At 36.7% G+C, this 26589-nt stretch overlaps 1 protein-coding gene and 1 pseudogene across 2 annotated transcripts in view; both read right to left on the bottom strand.

Annotated features, from left to right (window-relative positions):
* Window positions 1-755: 755 nt before the first annotated feature.
* On the bottom strand, window positions 756-19598 carry LOC306886365 (D-glutamate cyclase, mitochondrial-like; annotated as a pseudogene). The gene is made up of 13 exons: window positions 19583-19598; window positions 13710-13796; window positions 12674-12827; window positions 11387-11572; window positions 11068-11216; window positions 10146-10268; window positions 9734-9923; window positions 9227-9477; window positions 8968-9067; window positions 7044-7195; window positions 6750-6869; window positions 1491-1645; window positions 756-899 (listed from the first exon to the last, which is right to left on the bottom strand). The product of its transcript is annotated as a D-glutamate cyclase, mitochondrial-like (transcript).
* The window catches only part of LOC306886438 (sodium/potassium/calcium exchanger 4-like), a 62442-nt gene continuing 53154 nt past the window's right edge, over window positions 17302-26589 (bottom strand). The window contains exons 11-17 of the mRNA XM_079443541.1: window positions 26218-26387; window positions 24090-24234; window positions 22951-23117; window positions 22557-22671; window positions 22340-22452; window positions 22184-22249; window positions 17302-20710 (exon numbers count right to left, since the gene is read on the bottom strand). Coding sequence (XP_079299667.1) covers window positions 20558-20710; window positions 22184-22249; window positions 22340-22452; window positions 22557-22671; window positions 22951-23117; window positions 24090-24234; window positions 26218-26387 — 929 coding nt within the window. The 3' untranslated portion in view covers window positions 17302-20557. The remainder of the gene's footprint in view (window positions 20711-22183; window positions 22250-22339; window positions 22453-22556; window positions 22672-22950; window positions 23118-24089; window positions 24235-26217; window positions 26388-26589) is intronic.

Below are 26589 nucleotides of genomic sequence, written 5' to 3'. Positions count from 1 at the left end.
ACCAGCTAAGACCAGCCAACCAGCCTAGGCTGGTTTTGTGGGTTCTTATTTTGTTTTTATAGGGGTTTTGTATCTTTACCTTATCTCTGCCGTTCGAAGTTTCAGTTTTGACAAATGGGTGATTCTACACAGATTTGCAGTTTACCGTCCATGTTTATGATAGCTAGCTCACCAGACAAAATCTACATAACATTATTGTTGTGATACACCACACAAGATACAGTTGCCGCCGAGCCCTATACTCACGTACATGATGTAACCTGGTTCCCGATTTAAAAAAAACAATTGTTTATGTAACTTACTAGCGTAATAATAGTATTCCATTCATCTTTCCAAATCTTAGATAGTGCAGCTTTAAAAAAAACATATTGTTGACTGAATAATCAGTAGGACATATCCCTCTGTGTATGGTGGGTACAATATTTGTAATATCTGGAAATTAACTTTTTTTTTTTTTTTTTCAAATACATACTGCATACAGCAAAAAAAAGGCTAGAAAGTGAGAAGCAACATAGATTGTTTCATAAGGTGAGAGCACAAAAATTAAACATTACTTGTAGATTGTCATAAATAATCAACAAAATGTTAAAATGGCAGCTGTTTCTATTACATTCCCATATTCATATTCATCTTCATCTGTGAGAATGAGTGAGAATATACAAACAAACTTGAATCAGCTCTGCCACTGGTCACAGATGTGCGTCTTGGTTCCTGTGGCTATGTGATGTGTCCGTGAAGTAGGCCACACTATGACATCAGACAAGGATGAGATCTCTAAGCCGCTGTATGATGTCAGAATGGTAGGGGTGAAAGGTCAATCCATCCACCTCCAGTCCGAGGTTTGCCGTTTTACCGCTGTGGACGCCATATTTCACCAAAATGTGGAGCATCTCTTCCTCCTGTTTTTGAAATAGAAGCACCAAATCAAGTCATTTGTGTCTATGCAGCTGGATTGTGTGTCTTCAATCTTTGGTAATGCATTCAGCGGTAATGGTCTTTTATTTTAAGCCATATGTGGGAGTGGGAATTTTAAAAACAGGAAAAGTGTTATTAAAGCATCAATCCGTAGCGGTGACTGAGGAGAAACAACATGATGGACACAGAAAATATTTAGGCTAACAGAAAGGAATGTGAATACAGGGTTAACGGGCTGGTTCCAGCCATTGTGGTCATGATAATTATAAGGTACTCTGGCAGAGGTTCTGAAGTGGTCTGCAGTTCACCGCAAATATAAAAATGGCCAGGGTTGACGGGAAGCAGCACTGTGAAGCGCATGCAAGTTTTATACCAGTGGATTTCCACTGAAAACAAAATGGGATACAAAGTTAACAGTATTATTATGAGGTGCTTAAACTCTTCCAGAGACACCCTTAAGCCGCAACGCAACACATTTTTGAGAAGAACAGATGCTTTAATGTAATGTAGGATTGAATTTAGCCATCATAATCATCGGCCATCATCAATTATTTTTTGATAATACTGTGGTATACCTTGGCTACAGTGGGCAGGCAGGTCGTCCACAGGCTCTGTTGATCAGGTGTGGGTGACAGACCCAAACCACGGTGGAGGTACCGCCAGTGTATTGGGCAGAGATCGAGAACATACAGAGCACAGGCGACAGCATAGCCACTCCAGTTGGACACTCCTACACAGGAAGCGGACGTTAGGTATGCTAAGAAAAGTTCATGGCACACTATCATTGTGGTGCAAACACAAGCTTTTGTAGAAACCAAAATAATATACACTCTTCCAATCAAAAAGTATGGAATAATTAAGATTTTTTTTTAATGTTTTTAAAAGAAGTCTCTTATGTTCACCAAGGCTACACTTACTGTATTTGATCAAATTATAAATAAAAACAGTAATATTGTGAAATATTATTACAATTTAAAGTAACTGTTCCATTTTAATATATATTAAAATTATATTTAGTCTTGTGACAGCAAAGCTTAATTTTCAGCAGCCATTAAGCCAGCATTTTTCACGATATACCACCATTCAAACGTTTGGGGTAAGATAAGATTTAAAACAAGAAAAAACTAAACAAATAAACACTGTTAAACAGCAAGGATGCATTAAATTGATCAAAGATGATCGTAAATACATTTTTAATGTTCATAAACATTATACATAAATGGTGTTCCTTAAACTATAATATATATTCATTAAAAAAATCCTGAAAAACAATTATATATTGATAGAAATATTATGCTGAACATTTACAACATTATTATATTATGATCCATTATTAATAACCGAAGACCAAATCAGCATAATGATTTCTAAAAGATTGTGACACTGAAGAAAATTAAATAAATTAAATACATTTTTATTAAATAAATCCAACCTTGGTGAGAACAAGAGCCAATAAAAAAAAACAATACTCCAAACTTTTGACTAACAGTGTATTCCAATTGTAAAATGCTAAAATAAACAGCACACATACATGAACATAAATAAACAAAATTGCATAAAGTTATTTGCATTGTTTTATATGAGTTTTTTGAGTTACACACAGTACAAGATCTTTTAACTGTAAATGTGACATGCTAAACAGTCCCAACAGTCTCTAAATAGTTTTTTTGTTGTTGTTGTTTATCAATACAGCTTAACTTGCACTTAATCTGAAACATTAATTTATATAGTATCTAAATGCACTACTATTCAAAAAGTGCATTTGAAATCTTGGCTTAGGCAGGAAATTAGAAATCAAGATACTCACACACATTTTTCTAAAATTAATCGCGATTAATCCCACCTAACATTAAAGTTTTTAAATATATTTTTATATTCAATCTTCAAATGTACAATGTACAAAACATAAAGAGAGTATATTTTTAATATTTCTTTAATGGCATCTTTTTTATGATTGAAGGCCAGCATCACTGATATCAATACTACTGATGTCTCTATAAAATAGTTTTTTCCCCTGAATATTTAACCATTGACTGTAGCCATTCAGCATTACAGTATAATTGAGAGCCATCAATTTTAACATTAGACTTAAAACACAAACCCATTATAATAAATGACATATTTACCTACCAGTGCCCTTCAGCAGAAATATACAGAAAATGAATAGTTACCAAACACTAAATTCTAAATTAAATATAGATGAACCCCTTAAAGCTATAAAAGTTATTGATTTGCTCTTTTTTATTTTGTTCTTGGATTAATAGACATCCCAGCTGCTGGTTATTCGTTTATTTTGGGGTGCTATTGCTTTAAAAGCTGCTGCTGCTGAACGTGATGTGGATCTGACATGCATCTTATTTTCTCATAGCTCCCTTTACCTTTTCTGACGCACTTCAGGTCTTAAAGTCTCTACTAATGAGCGGACGAGTTGAATCGGGTGTTTTATATGAGGGAGACAGTGCTGGGGTGCCTCAGGACTGTTTTTAAAACCATTTCAGAGACATGTTCTCAAATGTGACGCATATATAACATATTACATGCATGCACACAGTTTTAAGGCAGCTTTAATCGCCTTTTTGATAACTTCATGCCTTAACTGACGGCATAACTACGACATTGCATGCGCGCAGTTTCTTTAGCTGTTTGATATGAAATGATACAGGCCACAGCGCACGCTACCAGCACAGTATATTTTAAGATCTTGTTTGACTCGCGCCTGGCGCAGGCGACGTTAGAGCGCGCATCTGAAACGTCTCCTGTTTGATGTCATAAAGACGTTCTATCTAAATAAACGCAATCCTTTTCAAGAAAAAAGTGACAGAGGCAGCAGTTGGGAATGGGTTGGCCAACCCTAGCCCCGCCCTTGCGCTAATTGCGTTAAATATTTTTAACGCGTTAATCTGAAAAAAATAATCGCCTGCTTTAACCTGTTAACCCGCATCGGCCCGCGGGCGGGCCGGAAGGGCGTGGTCGGGCGTGGTCGGACTTTTTATTACCTTTGTTTTAGAACAATATTCAATCAATTATCATTAACTATATATCATTTGAAAGCTAAAACACTCAAGATTAACGATGTGAGCTTGTTTTTGAAATCAATACACCAGAGAGGAAAGGGTTAACAGAAATGCTGAAAGACCGGCCATTTAAAATGAACAAAGCGAACCGCAGTACTCACGTTTGATCGCCAATAGCGCTGGTCAGCTCAGACTATTCCAAGACACACCAGCATACATTTCAAGAGAAGGGTCCACTCTTCAAAATGCATCCACTTTTTAATCCAAAACAACGAAAAAATAGGGGAAAACACGATAGATCCTCCTTTGTTTACATAAGCGATTCGAGTTATAGTTATCGATAGCGTCCATTTTCCAATAAATATCGATTATAATTCGTATTCTAGCTTTGAAACGCCATCTATTTCCAGCAGAATCGTCTCTTCCGAGTAAGAATAGCCCTCCCTCGTCTCTCTCCTTCAATCGCAGGAGCTGTTATAACCCGGGACAGTAAGCGCGTCCGTGAATGGGTCAGCGAGGTGTCAATCCGGACACATCACAATAGGGGTGTTTGAACCCAGCCAATGCCTCGCCAGCACAGTTTTGATGGATGGAAGTGTTAGCCAACCACAAGGACGTTTAAAGTGATTGACAGTTTGAATAGTTTACGTAAGATTGTTTAGAGAATAGCTCGGCGTATTGTCCGTGTGTTTTCGTGCGCTCTCGGGTTACGCATGAAGCGTACACATAATGGCGTCGCGGCGCTACACAGACTGGCTATCAGCGAACAGATGTTGTCCAAAGCTCACATCTGAATCTCTCCATCATGGATCTTCGACTTGAGAAGTGTTTCTGTGGCGTTTGGTGGTGTTTTGGAGGACGTGGGGAGAAAAATGGCTAATTTAGTAGCCGAATACGCGCTGAGATCGCTGGGAAGCGTGGATAGCATTAGCACGTAAGTGTCTCCACCCTCCTCTTGAATGTTTATGTGTCTTTATCATGTATTTGCAGCTTTTGTTTCATGTTAGCTGTTTTAGATTCTAAAAATGACAACGGAGAGGGATAATATGAGGGGATTACATGAGTTTTGTTCGTGTGGGTGGGTGGGTGTGTTTGTTTGTGGGTATGTCCCGGTTATTGTGTGTGTGTGTGTGCGTGCGCGCGTGTGTGTGTGTGTGTACAAAATGTAAACAGTGTTGCAAGTTTGATTTGTTTTGCTTACACACTTTCTCACTCTTTTTCTCTCACTCTTCCCTGTCTTTTCAGAGGTCTGGTGAATCCAGATGGTCAGAAAAAAAACCATTTTAGTGGCTGCTAGAGCGTCTTCCTCCACTGTAAATACTGTAAATAGTTTTTTTTTATTATTATTTAGTAATATTAGTAATAGTAATCTATTACTATATTAGTAAAATAGTAATATTCATAATATTCACCATATAAAATAAATAAAAAATACAAATGTTGTAAAAACAATGAATTTTGCATGTTTTGTGTTTTCACTAGTTCAAAAATGATCAAATCTGTTTTGGTTCACTGTTTTCATTATTGGAATTGTTCAGAATAAAGACTGTTTAGTTATGTTCAAAATCTGAAATAGTTTTGTGTTTTTTTGTGGTTTCATTGGTAGAGCAGTTCTGAATTGATATACATATGTAGTATGCAGTGTCTTATGGAGTCTCTAAATAGCATTTTTGAAAGGATTCCTAGACTTTTCTTGAAATAAAATATCCAAATGACTTTTCCAAAGCTTTTCTTGAAATGAAATACCATAAAGATGTACTTTCTGTAAGTCTTTACCTATAAAAAATTTATTATTTCATATTTTATTTCAGGAAATATTTAGGCGTTTTTTTTCAAAAATGCCATTTGTAGACTAACCAAATGACTAAATGAGTCAGCACTACAAATGCTGTTCAGAAATAGTTTTTTATTGTGTGTTTTGGTGGGCAGAGCAGTTCTGAATTGATATACATATATGTATTATGTAGTTTTGACTCATTTGGACATTTGTTTACAAAGTGTCTATTTGGGGTCTCCAAATGGCTTTTTTGAAAGGACGCCTAGATTTTTTTTAAATAAAAGCTTACAGAAACTACATTTTTGGGAGTATCATCCTCAAATTTGAATCAAAACATGGTCAGATGTTCAGCTTTATCTTTATGGTGTTTTCAGGCCTTTGGCATGAAAGTCTCATCCATTTTTCCCTTAGTGAGCTTCATTAAAACATATCGCGAGTCAATTTCATGTATATTTTACCTTGTTTTACTCTATTGCTATACTAATTTTGAGTTATTATGACTCTAGAGTAACAAAGGATCAAGTGTCTAGTTTCAAACAACACCAGATTTTTAAATATAGACCTTAGGGTTCAAGAGCTACAGACATTTTTATTTGGTTATATCGTTTTTTACAAAATGCTCAAAAATAGGGGCGCAGGGTAACAGGTTAACGCGCTAATTTTGACACCACTAATACACACACACACATATATATGTATATATATATATACACACACACACGCACATATACATTCTGGCTTCCCAATATATATTACAATAACAGCCATGAAAAAAAATAAAAAATAAATAAAAAGGTGAACAAACCATTCACTCTCGTTCAATGCGGGTGCGTATGCTGGAATATGAGCAGTCATTTATTCCGTCATCTCCAGGGTGCTGATGGCGCTCGTGCGCACAGGTGAGACCTGAACAGCACACATTGATATCCGTGTTTAAACTAAACTCATGTAAGCTTTGCCAGTTTAAACATTTAAGAGCCAGAGGATGCGAGATTTGTGCGTGGCTCATCAGAAGGCACATTATGTGGTCTCTGTGTGAGGTGGTGCTGTGATGGCAAAATCAGCAGCCAGGTCACACGCAATCAGATTTCCATTAGGCATGTATGCTTTAACTGCTGCTTTGACTTTGCCCATACCAAGCTCATTACCTCCATCCCCGATCCCTGTACACATACACATATACACGCAATTAATCCTGTTCCAAAGAGGTGACAGATCTCATTAAACCGCTCCTCGTGCCAACCAAACTTATCGTTAATTGCGAACAAAGTTGGAGATGTGATCGTTAAAAGAGATTAAGACATTGACTACATCAGAGAAGGTATGGATAAAGCCACAATCAAAAGTAGTGATGCCTGCAATAGAGGTGGCAGTAGTGAAGAGGTCGTCTATTGGGTCGACTAAATGCTTGATGTTCACCCCCCTCATGTTGTAGTAGTTCCCGTCGGAAGCCCGGCCCCTGCGCTCTATTGCCACCAAGTGGTCAAACCTTTTTAGTATAAATCATTTCAGTTAAACACGGTAAACAAGACATGGGCTGTGTTTGGAATTAGCATACTAGTCTTCTTTCTGTGGTGTGGTATGTATACTGTGGCACAATGTGTACATTTTCTGAATGCATAAAATACATGGATGACCTGCGCTGTCAATCAACCTTGCATTTCTAGTTGTGACGAATTACTAATATTAACTGTAATTTTAGCATCTCTTTCTTTGAATAAAGGTTAAAAAAAAAGTTAAGCTCAATTGACAGTGATATAATGTTGAACTAATTTCCATATCCATCATTATTTTTAAAGAACTATAGTGCGGCACTTACAATGGAAATGAATGGAGCATATTCAGGAACATTAAAATACTCACTGTTTCAATAATTTAGCAACAAGATGTAAACAATATCTTTGTTCGAATGATTTTAGTGTGACAATCCCTTAATCTTTTCTGTGTAAAGTAGTATCTGACTTTACAAGTTCATTGCAGTGGTTACATAACATGTAATGCCCTAAAATGACGGTAAAACTGATAAGAGCTGCAGAATTAGTGTAAGTGATTTTATAAAACTATAAGCTTCACATTTGCCTCACTGTAACCTCAAATTCTGCTTTTATTATTAAAAAGATGAGACAAATCAATGATTTTTTTTTTGGTGGTAATCATTATTATGCCACAAATGCTGTTGATTGAGCTTAAGATGCGTTGAATCCGGAATATTCCTTTAATAATGCAGTAAGTGAGGAATAATGCATTATCAAAAAACCTCAACATCACCCTGAAATGAGTTATTTTATGATAGTCATTGGCTGACTGTACATTATCCCTCTGATTATACAGCTAATGACCAAATAATTAGATGAATAGGCATAAAATATTGATTTTAGATGGAAGAGACCACAGAGTGACGAGAAACAGGAAACTACCAACAATCAGTTACACAGTTTAGCAGTCATTATACAAAATGACACTACGGGGATGTTGAATGCTTGAATCTGATTGGCTGATGAGCATTCTAAGGTGTGCAATTATTTTCAGGGAAACACAGCTAAAAACAAAAAAACAAAACAAAAGGCATTATACCATATGCATTTTCCATTGACGCCACTTTTGGCCATATTCTATCACACGTGATCTTAATAACCAATGCTGAGTCACAATTCACATAGTATTTGTCTTAAATAGTATTCAAAATTAAAATTAGTGTCTCAAATCATAGTATGTTAAAATTATTATCTTGGACAATTTACTATTTCCATTGAAAATTCGAAGTGCAGATTCATGGCTAATATTGCCTACAACCCATTGCGCGTTGGATGCAGATTCGATTAAACTACGAACACAAATAAAAATTTGATATGCGAGACTGACGGTGAAGTAGAGATGCTTAGATAAAGGGATTTGCATAATAATAGCTGACCTGATGAAAAACAAATAACTATTAATTGGTATCGGAGTTATATTTGCGAACACTGAAAACCTTTATAAAGATATGTTTGGTTATTAACTTTTAAATGCATCGTTATGAAAACACATGAGGAGAGTTCAAGGCATTAAAGACCCACGACTACGATAGGTAAAGGAAATGATGCAATTATGATGAAGTAGTATGTCCCAAAGCTTGTCTACTATTCTGCTACATACTCAAAACTATGTACTTTTTCTTCATAAAAAAGTATATACTTTTAGGGCATAATAAGTAAGTTGGTGAATTGGAATGCAGCGCAAGAGAAAGCAGTGGATGGAAAATGAGATTGAACCACATTACACCTGGACTTAGTGGGATCTCCATCACGGCACAGGAAGTGAAGTGCTGAGTCAGGGCCATTACTCTGGACACTTATTACAGGCACTGCAGTCTTTATCACACCTGTTAGTGAACAAACACACACACATTCAGAAATCATGGTCCAGTAAGACCATGTCCTAACCAGACATGACAAGTCTACCCCCCAATATGTTAATTTGCATGTGGCTAGCATAACTGAAGAATATCTCCAAAACACTAAATCAACAATGATGGAAGCACCTTTCTCCACAGCATCCCGCATGATGTGCTGATTCATCTCCAAAGAGCGCCCACCCGTCACGATGACCACCTCTTTGCAGAGTGCTTGAAGCATAGCTGCCATGGCGATGGCCCCGGGCAGGCCATCAGTCTCTTCAGGGGGGTTGTGCATGTAGTGTGTGGGGAAACCAGTGGTGATGAGAACAGAGGAAGAATGGGACAGCGAGAGACAGGCTCATCCTGCAAGAACAGGGCCCGGATACCTCTTGAACCTGCAAACAAGTACTAAGATGTTTCTCATTTTTATCTTCTTTTATGTTCCATACTTTATGTTAGGCCACTGCAGCCTAAACATTTAAAACAATAGTAGCTTTAAATTATCTTTTGGGGGTATATTTTCACAGCCACATTTAGTTTGCGATAATTAATCGCAGCGCCCTGTAATTAATTTGATTAAAAATCGATTTAATCGACTAAAAGCCTTAATTTAAATGCTTTTTGGGGGGCCAGAATTGTGCTGCTTCATACCTGGGTCTTCAACAACAAGCTCCTCAATTGCTCAAATTTTTTGAACAGCTCTTTTGCTAGCGATACTGTAATGCTGAGGATTCTGGGAAATGCAGAAACTCAAAGGGCATTGTGCTGGCTCAAGAGTGAGGGGCCTTTTGATCGGTGATGAACATGCAGCCAGGAGAGTGTGTGAACGCCAGAGCGGGCTCTGCAACATTAAAAAACAAAAAGGTCAACATGCAGTTCTTCTCCTACACACTGCATAAAAATGATCTGTGTATGCCGCAAAAAATGACATTAAAGAAACGAAACCTCAAGTGTACTGAAAACCCAGTGACATTAAATCTTAAAGGTGAAGTGTGTAATTTCTGCTCCACTAGCAGCACCAAACAGTGCAACTACATTTTTACAGTTTTTGGAGAAACCTAACTGCAACTCTGTACAGCTTCAACACCAGTGACCCCACAGGCCCAGAACACAGGCACGTCACTGGGACACCCCTTCACCGGGTCCCCATAGTCTGGTTGTGACAAGTCCTGGATACCCAGCAGCTCTGTAAGAGAATCAAGGGTGTTTACGAGATGTTTAAAGAGGAGTTCATTTTTCCACCTCCAAGCCCCACACAATGTTAACAGTTGGAGTATTTTTAGACATGTTTTGATCAGACACATGCAGTTAAGTATTACAGATGGGCTCTTAGGAGTAAATTTACCATTAGTCATATCCTCCATGAACCTAATTGGTATTTACAATGGTCCTTAAAGTATTTGGACACTTAAAAATGTATTCTTAGATAACAGCATATCTTAAGAGTAGCTGAGTCCTTAGCCATCTTCAAGAAACGGCTAAAAACACAATTATTCCTTTAAATGAAATCTAGATTAAAAACTTAAACTTATTATATTTCAGTTAGTTCCCAAGCTAAATGTTTATAATTTTAAGTATTATAATTACTAAAACTTAAAATAAATAAATACATCTAAATAGAAATATTTAAAAAAAATGACAAAAGTATCTAACAAAATCACTGATACATGAAAACAAAGTAGAAAAATAAGTGAATTCAAAATATAATAGCACTATAATAGCATATAAACAATACAAAAATACAACTAATCAAATCAAGAGCAATTTATTAAGAAAAATATAGCACGAACATTTGAAGCAAAAAGGTTTTTTTTATTTATTTAAATGGATAAAACAATAGATATACTATTAAATATAAATAAACTGACTAACTGTTAATTTGAGGGCAACTGACAAACGGATCTATTGAAAATCACCTTAAGATCATTAAAAGCTGTATATGATTAGTGAGAAACTTATTATTGTTTAAATAAATAAGTACATACTAGGGTCTCCAATATGGACGGGGCCTCCATGTGCCAGTGGGATCATGTGTGCCTTGAGCCGCAGCGTCCAGCTTGTCTTCTGGTACAGGTCTCATGCTCACCACCATCGGACAGTGAAACTGACCTGCTCTAATACAAGCTACTGAGGTCTGCAAAAACAGAACAAAAACAGGCATAAGCACTCTGCCCTAAAGGATTTTCCTTTTGGTCATTTTTTCAATTTCAAAACAGGGAAAACATCTGACACAAGCAAAATCAAGTAATAAGCTGTAGGCGCTACAGCACATGGATGTAATCCAGGCCCGAGGTGTTTACTGACCTTGTACATGCTGACATTTTTATCCTGTTCCACATTTCTCACTGGAACCCCAGCGGCTCAAAACCAAAACTACAGCCAAGGTAGAATGTAACCATGTCCTGAAGTTGTGGAGTGTAAGAGGATAAACTAGCGACCTTCTTCATCAGCACACCGTTCTCAAACACACAGTACTCTGGACAGTCCTCCCTGAGAGAATGACAGGACAATGAGCAAATTAAATATATACATTTTTGCAGCCATATCACCCTGTAGCCCAAGACTGGTTGCCTACTGAAGCTAAGCAGGGTTGAGCCTGGTCAGTACCTGGATGGGAGACCTCCTGGGAAAAACTAGGTTGCTGCTGGAAGAGGTGTTAGTGAGGCCAGCAGGGGGTGCTCACCCTGCGGTCTGGGTGGGTCCTAGCGCCCCAGTATAGTGATGGGGACACTATACTGTAAAAAGCACCGTCCTTCGGATGAGACGTTAAACCGAGGTCCTGACTCTCTGTGGTCATAAAAAATCCCAGGATGTCCTTCGAAAAAGAGTAGGGGTGTAACCCCGGCATCCTGGCCAAATTTGCCCATTGGCCTCTGACCATCATGGTCTCCTAACCATCCCCATATCTACTGATTGGCTTCATCACTGTCTCCTCTCCACCAGTAAGCTGGTGTGTGGTGGGCGTTCTGGCGCACTATGGTTGCCGTCGCATCATCCAGGTGGATGCTGCACATTGGTGGTGGATGAGGAGATACCCCCCTTACTATGTAAAGCGCTTTGAGTGCCTAGAAAAGCGCTATATAAATGTAACGAATTATTATTATTATTATTATTTTTGAAGAATGTAGGTAACTAAACCATGGAAGCCCGTTTCTGCCACTGAATAAAAAATAAAAAAGGTAATTACGACTTTTTTTCTCAGAATTGCGAGTTTATATCTTGGAAGTCAATGGCTACTGTCAACAGAAGAAAGAAACTTTGGAACAATATGAGGATAAGTAAATGATGACAGCATTTATATTTTTGGGTGATCCCTTTAAAGGTTGTCCAGCCCTTTTTTCCTATTCCATCTCTGGGTGTAATTCTTAAATGGCAAGATGGCATTAGAGCACTTTATTGTCAAAAAAATTAATTTTTTACAGCTGTCTGTGACTAGAGATAATCTATAAAGGAACAGCCTCCTATTAAACAGGATTTCATTTTATTTTCTCACTACTGAACAGTTAGTGAATCAAATCAAATCAAATTAAAAATAAAATGTGTTGGACAGGGGTTTCATTTCTGTTAGTGAACACTTTGGTGTGAAGATACCTGATGTCAGATCCTATGGCGAGGGGGCCGCAGCTCCATTCTCCACATTTGCTCCTGTACAGCAGCGGTAGGGGGCTGCTGTTAGCTCGGCAAAACGCCTCAAAGTCATCAGCAAGATCCTTGTGCAACATCACCACGTTAGCCTGCTGATATCCTGTCAGTAAACAGACAGTAACATTGTCTGTGAGATCTTGTAGCTGTCTCCGCGCTTGCAGATTTAAAATCTTTAAAAATGTTTTGCAGACTAAGGAGATACAATTTGGTATGTAAAAAATTTGGATCCAATCCTAGTCTACAAGAGTCCCATAAAAAGATCCTACTGGAACAACGAACTAAAGTTTCAGCTTTCAGTTTATACTGTACAATTATATTTGACATTTACTTGACTCATGTTTTATTTATTTAGAGTTAGTTCAAAATTGCACTAGAAATATTAGCATTACTTTATGGTTTTTGGAGAAAGTCATCCAGCTTACATGCCAAAGTCTGAAAGAGTGAAGGTTCACAGTTTCATAATGCAGTAGTCGTACATTATTTGTGCACTGTGCACAGAAAGTTCTGGTACAAATGATTTAAATTAAACAAATTTCTGTTTACAGAAAGTGAATACTGTAAATTCAGTGCATTCGCTGATCAATATACTGCATAACTAGAAATGTGAGTTTGAAGGTTAATCAAAAATGAATCCACATTCTTTTGTCAAGCTGGAATGCGCTTTTATGTTCATAAAAATCATAACATCAACACAAAATTTACAGTGTATTTACAAAACATACATCTAATCATAATTTCACCCTTCATACCTGCAGTGATACCAGAGGTGTTCTTAATATACCGACTCTGCAGCCGAATAAAGCTCCGCAGAGCACTGGGAGACAGACCCTCTGACTGCCACATGTCAAATCCTGTGCTTTATGACAGCCTGACACTTTAAAGTCCAGCTGGTTAATGATTTTAAGCGGATGTAACTCAGTGTTGTAATTGTTAATGCATAATGGTGCATAGTAACTAAAACCAAACCATTTGTAAATCATACCTGGCTTCATCATTGCTCTGGTGCTGTAATTCAGTCCTTTCAGTCGGACAGCACGACGGAGAAAATTTGTTGCACATTTCAACAGCACTGTCACAGATTACTGATCTGGAAATATCAGAGAAACTGAAAAACTGATTTCAAGGCAAAGAACAGCCATATGTTTGTGTGTGCGAGTGACATACATATGGATATGGTATATATATATATATATATATATATGGGTCTTTGACGTATAAGGATTTTCGACTGGAAAATTTTTAAACATAAAAAATAATATATTTTGTAGTTGTTCAAACATTAAGGTTGTGTACACATAAATTCATATTAAAATTTTAAATTAAGTGATTTTATTGTTTTTTTTCATGAACTAGATGAATTGTCAATGTGGTGCGACCATGATTTGTATTAAAATTAATCAATTTCCTTAACATGCTTAAGATTTTTTTTAGATGTTCTCAGTAACTGAAGTGTTTAGAAACATAGTATTTGCATTTCTTTTGTGTTTTTGTACATAATGATCTCATATTTTTGTTCTATAATTTCAGTGTTGCCTTCTTAATTGGAGTTAGCAGACTTATTTTTTCTGTAAATTGCATAAAACTGAGAAAAATATTTTTAAAATACCATTCACTTAAGCATACTATAGCAGTGATTCATATTTCAGCCACAGAAATTTGAGAATTTATTTTTAATTTAATACAGTTATTGCTGTTATTGGTCGCTCCAAATGACACAGATACCTTACATCATTAAAAATCTATTTAAAGAAACGTGTGAAAAGTTCAGCATATGGCATTAACTGCAGTCATTTTTTAGACCCAGCTATTTCTAAACATTGCCCAACCTTGGCTGCTCAATTGACCCTTCACCGGGAGTTTGATTAACAGGCCATCTGAGCAATCATAATGCCATTTTTGTCCGACAAACAAACCAGACAGGAGAGTAGATTAACTTCGGTTGACTTGAAAAATAGTATTTATTGACATCTTTTCACAGTTGAAACAAGATACCTTCTGATGTTCATTCATGTTTATTTTGTGCTATAACTAGTAAGAGATGATCGATCACATGCCGCTTGAACTGACGTGCTACAGCGATCTGTCACAACACATTAAAGAGCCACAAAACAGTATTTGTTATTTTAATTTCTTTAAAAAAAAAAAAAAAAAAGACAATTTGAACTCTGAGACTTTGTTTAATACCGTAAATAACCTGCTCTGTCTTGTATGTCGGCGTGTTGTCAGTTTCTTCTTTGCTCCATGATGTATTTTTCACTGCATGAGAACATGATGTGTGGCATAACAGTGCCATGGTTTGTCTGACGTAGCAACAGCAACTAAGGGCGGGTGTTTGCTAAGGGTCAATTTAGAGTTGCTGGTTCAGGTTCTGAGATGAAATCATAATCTTTCTTACAGAATAAAATTACATCTGGAGTTTGTGCTTGACTGCAGGGTCAGAATTAACATGCTGCCTATGGTGAGCGTTTACTTTACTTTTCTTGGCAGTGGAATCTGGTAAAATAGATTAAAATGTTTATTAATAAATATATAATAAATGACTAATAAATGCATAATTACCAAACTAAAATTAGATGCTCTAAATTCCTATTTTTAGCTTTTTTTTTTCTCATATTGTACAAAGATTACACAAACCGCTCGGAATGACCTAAACTGCATACAAATCTATTCCAAATTATATTAAAATAAAGTGTTTTGTGTATATAAACCATTAATTGAATATAAAAGCACAAAAACTGTGAATCTGGGACATATATCTATAATGGAAAACACTCTGCAGTGGTCGCACCACATGATATTTTCACAGAATTAGCCACCTAAACAAAACAAGCTAGCTTCCCATGAAAGGTCTATGCAATTTACAATAAAAAATAAATGCTTATAGAAATAACTTAATATTCATAGTTTTTTTGAGGTCATACCACATGATATCCAAATGTGGTAACTACATACCAGCCATTAAAAAGGTTATTTTTTTCCCAAATTTGAAAGAGAGTTACAAAGAGTTGATGCTTAGGGTCCTTGGCAAATTGTTATATGATGCAACGTCCTATCTTTGAATGGATTTCAACACAAAAGTACCAAAATGGTAGTTTCTTGATGGTCGCACCACATGATATTTCATAAAATGGAGATTAACGGACAAAGTTTGTTTGAATATTATGATGGAAATATAAATACAAATGCTTTGCAATTTTATACAGGATTACAAAACACTTTTGAAAACATGCCAAATAGTGCAGAAAATGAATCCGAATAAATTTAGGGTAATTTCAAAGATGTTTCCAAAACAACAGTTATGGTCGGACAGGCACACCACAGGATGTTTTGACACTTTGAAAAACAGAAAAATTACAAATAACTAATGTTTTTTGAAAAATTTTAGTTGGTACATATGTGAGAGAGGTACTTCTTATATATGGCATCATTATGCATTTAAATAAATTTTTAACTGAAAAAAATGCAATTGGACAGAAAATTTAGGCGTCATGTCTTTGACCCATATATGTGTATATATATAAATATATATATAGAGAGAGAGAGGGGGGGAGAAAGAGAGGGAGAGGGAGAGAAAGTACGGGGAAAGGTTTTTGAAAATGGTTGACTAACTTTTTCTTTTGCAATACCTAGATTTTAGGTTCTAATTTACATCGGGAAAACCAGGGCTAATTACAAGGTTTAGAGTCCATATATAACATTGTTTTCTCTGTGAGTTTTGTATGGTAAGATAATTTTTGTGCACTAAAATTTATTTCAATAGCTGTTGAGTGAACAAGCACAAAAAATAAAAACCATAATAGCATACAACGAGGCAATAAAACTATATAATAAAGGTGCATTGTAACCAAAATTGTGTTCATAAGTCAGACTGTCAATTTTCATTACTGCAATTTGCCAATATGTTTTAAGTTTTATAATTCGATCATTTAAAATTAACTAAATAATGTCTTTTATTGATAAAACCAAAATATTTGTGCACATTATCCTTTTATATGTATTACCGATTCCTGAATTATTTTGTATTTAATATGTTGGGCCTACTGCCAAAATTGTACTTTAAAGTATGTAATAGCCTACTCCATTTAATGGCAGGTACCACTGAGACAAAAATAACTGTAGAAATGTAACATGTTGTGTATTAAATGTGCAGTAAGCAGTGTGACAACTAACCCCGGTCTCAGCTGAACTGTGGAAAAGTGAAAGCAGCCTATATTTTATATAGCCTACTGCTGTAACTGTCAACATTAAGTTTATAAACAATTTTAGAGTGACGCAAATTCCGTTTTATCCCGTTATTAAAACTCTTCAATAATTATACAAGCATTACAAAACATAGTTGTAGTCACGTTTTACCACTCCTGCGCACTGACACTTCCGTTATTGCTTCTTAATAACAAACACAACGCGACCTGCATACTTGCACACAAAGTAGTTTTCTTTTCGATGCCGACATGACGTTAACTTGAGTATTTATAAAAGTTACTTTATAACAGTAACTGCAGTTACTGGCTTTGTACATGCGGGGACGCTAAAAACTCACTCAATGACCAAATGCAAGACAGACACCCAAGAAACACATTTATAAACTGTATAATTTAATTATTTTCTCCATACAATACTCGTATGCTTCATATATTGTTGTTCATATTCTTTTTAGATTATTGCTTTACAGTAAAATGCATTGGCTGGATACATCCATTTGCTTGCAAGACAATACATTCAAGTTACACACCAACGTCTTGTTGAAAATCATTAAATCTGTACCTTACAAAATGTTTCCTATATGCCGTTCCACTCACAGTGCAGCAGGGTACTCGTGTATCTGTGCATGTGTGTGTTTATTAAATCAAGACACCGCATGAGGAGTCATATTCTTGTGCATATTCATGCGTGGTAGTCATTTGAAGCATTTTTTTTAAGTGCTATACAACTGGCAACAAAGACTGTAGTGACCCGATGAAACAAACCACTCCGGAGGTTTGAAGTTTATAAAATACAATTAAATGTCAAAAAATACTCATCTCTGTTCAAATATAACGGTAGCATTTACCATCAGACATGGCACAAATAACCTGCAACAAAGTAAAGGATAGTGTGCTTACAAATAGATTCAAATAAATCTAGTATGTGAATGCACTGTCTATTGCACTGGCAAAAGAGATTTCCCAAAACAACCAGGGAGCAACTAACAAAGGATAGAAACTGGCACCAAAGAATTCATTTAATGCTGGAAAAAAACAAAACAACTATTTAACATGACAACCAGCATAGGAAGAAGCTTTAGAAGTTCCTCCCGACAGTGTGCGTATGTTTATCTATTTCAGATGAATAATGTAATCGTGCAGATCACCACTGAGTAACACCACAGAACAAAGAACGAATGAAAGAAAGAATCATCACATGACACCACCGTCATTCCGCACAGCACATAGAGCCACAATAAACTAAAGTCAACATTCTACAGAATGGCAATTATGTGATATAAGATTAGATGACAGAATCTGCATGCATGTGTTACAGCGGTGGTGGGCGACTTCAGCAGCTTTCACAAACATGGCTCAACTATGAAAATATAACCTCCGTACTCGGCCCTCACCGACTGAGATTGCATATATCATATATAATGTGAACATCAAATACTGCAACACCTGTCTTTTTGCACAGACAACAGCGACAACACCTCCTAGCACTTAACAACGACAGCTTCTACGACTGACAAAAGACACAAAGACACGCTCGTTCCCCTATGATCAAGTTCAGATCTCCTGAGCCCACTAGCAGCTGAGTGAATCGAGGTCCTGTAGCTGCCATTTATGGATGAATCTCAGAAAACCTGTCGAGGTCAAGTTCAGGTCATATTTCACCAAAAAACAAAGAAATAAGCTAATTATTTTATGCTTATAGAAAGAAGTCTCTAAGACCATTATCATTTAGTTTTTGTATTGTGGCATCATGGTAATCGAATTTTCTACCTCAAACATTACCGTAATTTTCTTTACTGCAACAGAAAAAATTATTTTCTCTCATTACCTCAATAGAAAAAAGCTCATTACCGTAACGCAAAAAACGAATTTTCTTATTTAAATGTACACCTCAATTCTTATTACAGTAATTTTCATTACTACAAAAAAAAAGACCACAATACAAAAAACAAAAACAAAACAAAGAAACAAAAACAAATATATATAAAAATCATACAATAATACAATCAAAACATTTCCATGGCCGTGTAACAAAATCTTAATCCTATTACTGTAATGCAAAAAATATAATTACTGTAATTAAATATCATTATGGTAATTTTAAATGTATGCTAATTTATTTTATTACAGTATGCACAAATTACAGTAAGAAGTCTGCATACATTACAGCATTGAGAATCCAGGGCTGAAAATGTTATGAAAATAAATGTTGCAGTGCAGATAAACATTAAAAGGTCTTTAAACTTAGTTTCTTTGCGCAATCTAATTTATTTTTCTTGTGATTTTGGGATGAAATATGACCTGGGCACAGTTTCTTGAGCTTCGTCCTTGTAGGAACATTGACATGAGCTCAGAAAGCTTTTGCCGTGCTTTAAAAATGGCTTCTTTGTGTCAAATCATGCATTACAGACAAACGGTAATAAATATCCAGAGAGGGAGGTTAGGGATTCATTAGAAATAAAGAAAAAGTGGCCGCTTTGGTCACGTATGTAAATTCACCCTCACCTCCCATCATCTGTAAGGAAGCACTGGTTCAAACAGGATCAGTAATGTTATATTTACATATAAACAAACAAAAACAAAAAATCTTCGATTTGTAGCATGTTTGCCAAATCTAGGATCTCTGTTTGTGATGTCATCAGTATGTGTTTACCACAGTTGTCAGTCATCGTCCACACTGAGAAACAAGTAAAGAGCGGTCCTGAGGGTCGTCTGCTCTGGTCTGAACGAGAGGTGAGGAGCAGCTTTTGATGTGTGCTTTATGATTGGTTCCATTCACTGGTTAATGCAGATCTGGAATAATAAAGGGGAAACCAAAACGTGTCTAATTTTAGAGCCTCTGTTTCCATGTGTTAGAAGCTGGTTCACTCGCTGACCTCTCCGATGGGCACCTGCCGGAAGCTCTCAGCAGGAAATATATGGTCCAGCTCATAAGGATTTCATAACAGCTCGCCCCCTGCCGCACGATCCATACAGAAAATGCTCCACATCTGCTATGCGTCTTATTTCCAGTTTTCTTGTGTGTAACGAGCTGCGAGAATCACTTTCTTGCCTGAGGGCAGTCATTTCATGTCAGTTCCATCTTTTTATTGCGCCACATCAAGGATGTACTTTCATTTTTCCATTCCGAAGGAAATACATTAATATGATATAGATGTATTATGCCACATATAAAGTGCATTATGTTCATGTCATACGTTGTCTCAAGGGAAGAGAAATTAGAAAATGTAGATTGCTAATGCATTCAGGAATGAGCAGCTTTCTTTGTCAGTGCCATGTGTGTGTGCAGTTTGTGATGTAAGTGTACACTTCGAATCCTTCTGCTCTGAACAAGATATTTACGGGCTGCATTGTGATTGTGCAAAGTTCAGAAGTGGAAGAATATCCAGTTATAAAGAGAGCTGCCAAGGAGAATTTAATTTCCTGGAATTGATGGAGAAAGTTGCGAGTCAACGGCCTTCTGGGAAATGCAGTTCTTCCATCTGAGCCACAGTGGTTTGCAGCGGGAGACAGTGGCTTTCTTCAGTAGGGAGTTTAAAGAGAGAGGAAACAGCAGAATCATTGGTGATTTTGGTTGCAGGTTTATCCCGGAGGTATTTTGGTTCGAAGCCCATGGAAATCATCTAGTCTAAACACCTTCTTGGCACATGGGCAGGTTGACAAAAGTGAAGACATTGTATTCGATCAAGATGGAAAAGCAGAGGAAGATGGCATACAGAACAAGTACGTATATGCCCAGCTTAAAGTCCAACCTCCACTTGTTCACATGGATCCCCAGCACCTGAAAGTGGACAAACAAAATCATTCGTAGGAAGCCAGAGAAAATAATCTTCTATACACTGTATGGACACCTAAACAATTGTAATCTCTAGCTTGTGCTAACTGATGTACGCATGTTCACGAGAGAGTGGGTTTCCAGTGGATGACGTTGGTGTAGCATAAGCTCTGGTGAGAATATGCTAGTCTCGTGAGAACCAAGTTTAGTTTACAGCAAAGGAGAACCAGTCTCTCCACTACACTTCATCGTTCATCATTTGTCACCGCGGTCGCCTATGTTCTACGTCATCTGCTGGAACGCCACTCTCTTGTGAATGCATGTACGACAAGTAGTGGAAGCTAGAGATTACGGTTTATAAATATGGATATATTTTAAATACATTTTAAATGTGGATTTAAATTTTTAATATGGATATATTTCTTACACAAACACATTGATTCACTTCAGAAGGCCTTTATTAACCCCCCAGAGGTATGTGGTGCACTTTTTATGATGGAGGGATGCACTTTATTGGACTTCTATTGGACTATTAATTATCAGCCCCATTCACTGCAATTATAAAGCTTGAAGAGCAAGGACATTTTTAAATATAACTCAGATTATATTAGAAGAAAGTCAACACCTAGGATACCTTGAGAAATCATTGGGTAAATCAAAGGGTAATTTTAATTTTTGGCTGAACTATCCCTTTAAAAAGGGATGAAAAAATGTGATTTTCCACTTTGTGGTCTTCATTTGAATATTGATAAAAAAACAAGAAAAAAAACAAGATCAATCTCGTTTAAGTCTACTCTATACTTATATTCAGTGGCTGTTTAAAAATGTATTTGTAAAGAGCTTCTAATCCTGCAGACGCTGTTGCGTTCTACATAGCTACCTATTTGGACTAGAGATCAACCTATATATCAGTTTGAGCGGTGAATGGTATTTGAGTATAACAATAATGTGAGAGCACATGGATAAATTATATATATATACACATGCCATTTAAAAACAATATATTAAAAAGTTGATTTTATTTTATACTTTTTTTCCCTCTCTCCCTTTCTTGTTTTGTAAATTGATATATAAATATTTACATTTATATGAATTATCCAATATATATTTATCCAATAAGTATTTGTACATTTCATATGACAATACAATTTTTACAATTTTAAGTCATTGTTAATTTTGTAATAAATATTCACCACTTTTGATCTATAAAACATACTTTTTCCATTGAGTTGAAAGTTTTTCTTCAAATTATTGATTGTGAAAAAAAAAAAAATCTGTTATCTGCCTGATTTTCCACCTTTGTTACTGTTATTTAAATTAATATTTTAGTAATGTACCAGGAGCTGATTCTTTTGGAAATTAGGCTGCACTGCAGGCGAAATATAACAAACCAAATCTATATACACTCTATACTAAAACTCAAAAAGGGGTGTCCATGTATTGTATTTCTGAATTGAATTGTCCTTTACATTTACTCACAGTTAAAGCCACTGAACCCAGCAGCAGAACAACAGAGTAAACCAATCCTCTACTGTTGATTTTAACCTAAATAGGACACAAAAAAAGAAAGGTAATTTTACGGTCTTTGTGGAATTGTACGTGCGTGTATGTTTGAGGAGTGACAAAGACAGATACCACAGAGCCGTAGTTGACAGCCATTGTCTGGATGCCCCAGGGAACGCCGAGTCCAACCAGGATATCAAAGATGTTACTGCCAATCGTGTTGGAGACAGCCATGTCCCCCAGGCCTGAGCACACAGACACAAAGCCAAAGCTGAAAAGTCAGCTCAACATGGATGAAAGATAAGCGAAGGAAGAAAAACCAAGAAAATTAAGCAAAGGAGCGTTCTACCTTGTCGTGCGACAATGAGACTGGCTATGCAGTCGGGAACACTGGTGCCAGCAGCCAGGAAAGTTATACCCATAATGACATCTGGGATTCCAAGTGTGTATCCAGCGATTGTGACCTGCACACAGCAACCCACATGAATGAGCCTCAATGAAATGCTTATAGGAATCGTGTCAAAACAAAGACGATTTCAAACTGGCATCCAAGCACCCCCAGGGGCTGCTAGAGGGCTAATAAAAAGATTTTACAAAATTGACTATGGCAGTCACAGTTAAGATTCAAGATTTTAAATATCGTATTAACACAATTCATTATTAAGTATACAGTATTTAATAAATTGAATAATGCAAGAGGAAAAAGACCCGAAAAATGCTTACATAAAGATACTGAAACTCACCATCCACACCATGACGTAGGAGAAGATGGCGATCCACAGTGTAGAGAGGAAGAAGGACAGCATGAAGAAGCGCTCCCACCGTGGTTTGGCACAATTGGGTATGGTGAAGAACAGCAACACCATAATGGGCCAGGAAATGAAAAACTTCACTTTACCCATAGCGCCCCCTACAGTCACATGGCACAGGATGTCATTAATCAGCCCTTAAAAAAAAGTCTTCTCTTTATGGCATTCAATTGACCATCCGATCCTAGCTCATAGCTCAGATGAAATAAGAGCTCACAAGAAAAGACACGAGAAATGCCCATGCAGTGCATAATATTAAGGCTACGGAAGAGGATTAGGGCCAAGCAATATTAAAAAAATAAAACCATTTTGAGATTAAAGTCATTATAATTCGAGATTAAACTCGTTAAATTTCAAGAAAAATGTCGAAATAAAATGTTGAGAATAAACCAATTTCATTATGAGAAAAAAGTCGTGTAAAACTTTCTATTTTAATATACGTTCACATGTCATTTATTCCTGTGGTGACAAATATTGAAAAACATTCTAATATGCTGATTTGGTTCTCAAGAAACATTTCTTCTTATCATCATCAATGTTGTGTTGCATAATACGTCATGATTGGAAACAGTGCTAAATTTTTCAGGATGCATGATAAATAAAGTTCAAAAGCATTTATTTGAACTAGAAATCTTCTGTAATATTGTAACAGTCTTTAATGTCATTTTGAAAAAAAACAAAAAATCATAATGACATACACACGCACAACTATTTTAATATACACTGACCAAAATTATAAACGCAACACTTTTGTTTTTGCCCCCATTTTTCATGAGTTGAACTCAAAGATTTAAGACCTTTTCTATGTACACAAAAGGCCTATTTCTCTCAAATATTGTTCACGAATCTGTCTATAATTTCCATTACTTACTAGAATCCAGATCTAGATATCCCAATTTTAAAATACCCTGATATTTCCATTTTTAAGATCACCACAGGGACCTTGCTGGTTAGTACACAGTGTAAGGACTATGTGAATAGATCCAGTATACTATGACTTCAGATGCACTGATGTCACTACATGCGGTTAAAGAGCCAATGTGTTAATGTGTGAGAAAGTGAAACCGCCTCACCAGGCAAGATGAAGGGAGATGAGAGCTCACTCTCCGGCTCCTCAGTGAGTTTGTCCTCTGTAGCGTTGCCATTTTCAATGGTGTCAGCTTTCTTTTCAGCCACCAACACTGCATCCACCCCATTGGCCATCTTCACCAGCCGCTGCTGTATGAGGGGCAGCGAGCAAAAACTGCTTTATAATCCACTCATCCATTTCCTCACAAACCTTGATTTGAATTTGTCCCCACTAGTATGATGCTCATTTTCTTTTTTTTGTGAACAATTATTTTTATTGAGACAAAACATTGCAGTGAAGAAAAGAACAAAGTGCAACACCCAATGACAAGAAAAACAACAATATTCCACAAGAATACAAAATAAATCAAAAAGAAGAAACAAACGATTCAACAATGTCAAAAGCAGTAAATATGCACTGAGTGCCCTCTGCGGACACAAACCACAATTTGAGAAAGGTGACACATGCACACAGAAGCGCTCCAAAGGGGACAGACAGAGTCCATGCAGCAATCTCCAATGGATCATGCGAAGACCTGGGTTCCTTGAGGATGATGTGATTGTCTCCCAAATTTGATCCGAAAACAAAGCCTGCAAGTCACCACTGATATCCTTAGACCATATAATCGTCACAGATAATAGTCTACATGATTGTCCGAGGAAAAAAGAGCAAACAACCAAAGCAGAAACAACAGAACCATCAGTGGGGAGAACCAGCCTCCGCAAGGGATGTACAGGCAATTCTGCCAGCATTATCACCATTTCTAGTATGATGTTCATTTTCTGAAACACTTGGAATTAACATGTAAATAAGGACATATTTTTAAATTTCTGGGTGTACTATCCCTTAAAATGTTATACTGACGAGACTGGCAACCTTTTCGTGTCAAAGTACTAAGTTTAACACCATTCCCAGCCTCAATTCCCTTAACTAGATGACATGTCCCCATCAAATTCCTCAGCAGTCTTTGTAGCAGGGGTTTGAATTTCTAACACAATTCTTTGAACGCCAGCGTGTGGATATTTATAGAAACAGTTTAATCAGCCTCACACCCAGAACTAGGCTACCTGACGTGAGAACTCCACAGTGCTGAGTTAGCAAACAAAGACTGGCCCATAAACTCTTCTGAACTCCATCTTATAATCCAGTCTCCCAGTGTTAAATATGCTCTATTATAACCGGATAGTGCAGACGCGAAATTCTCAACAGATGAGCCGTATTTGAAGAGCTTGTGAAATAGCTGAACACATCTGCAACTCTAATCTGTTGAATTCAACATGAATCAGCGTTCACGACCCATTTAACTTCTGTATTGTGACATTTTCCAAGTGATGTTCGAAAAAGGAAAAGTAAGATGGGGATTCAAATTTTATCCATCAGGAATTGAATGTATTGTCAAAAGTTCTCTACATACTAGCTGTTTCCATCCACCTATTTTCATGCGCATTTTATATTGCATAAAGACGCTGGATGGATACGCCAAGATGCGCATAAATGAAAAAAAATTACAAAACTTATGCACACAATTGAGTAGGATAAACTTTTTATCTGGTAAGAAAAAAATGCACATAAACTACGATGGAAACACATTTACCAATTAAATTCCACCATGCAAATCAAAAAAGTAATGTGACTTTGCACGATGGGACGGGATAACTTGACTACCCAGCGGACTGATCTCATTGCACAGCATCTGAAATGTTGTTTTGGTCGTTTTGAAATGCCTGTGCAAGTCTGTCATCAAAGTATTTCTTTATAATTGTCTTAAACGACTGCGTTCCCAAACAGCATGCATTCACCTCCGAGACGCAAGTAATTTATCATATATGAAAATTATATTCAATGGCTTATCCTACTTTTCTTAGTGATATTTATTGCCAGTTTATAGGGAGGTGACGATTTTGTTCTCTTTAACTCGTTGGATTGAAAAAGGTGCTTTATTCACAAATGTTTTATGCAATATTCCAGTTTTATGCATTAGTTAAATTCTCATCATGGAAACAAAGCTACTGTGGGTTTTGATAGATATGGGTTTTTGTCCATATAATGGTACTCAACAGGGTTCAAAACAACACTGACTTTCATTGTATGGACCACATATAATCATTCACCCAGCAAGTGTATTTTCTTACCTCATTGATGATAAGTCGGCTTGCCATGCGCAGACGTGTCTTGGGCCCAAAGTGGTTGGTGATCATGACCCTGAGGCCGGCCTCGGGGAACCGATAATGTGGAGGGCTTGAATTTATCATCTCGTCCACCATCACAACAGAGCCCCTAGTGTACTCTTTACTGGGCTTTACTGTAGACACAGAGGACAAATTGTTTGTAAGTGCACCTATACATTGTACTCATGCTCAATACGTGCAGCATGTACAGTATTTGTTCATAAAACACACACCTAACCGTCAAACCTGCCCTAAGAGACCAAAAATAAATAAATCCTCAACAACAGTGCACAGAAACCAGCAGGACTGTAAACACACACACTCAAAAGAAAAAGG

Source organism: Barbus barbus, assembly GCF_936440315.1.
Source record: "Barbus barbus genome assembly, chromosome: 20".
NCBI lineage: Eukaryota > Metazoa > Chordata > Actinopteri > Cypriniformes > Cyprinidae > Barbus > Barbus barbus.
This window is presented reverse-complemented; position numbering and strand designations above follow the sequence as displayed.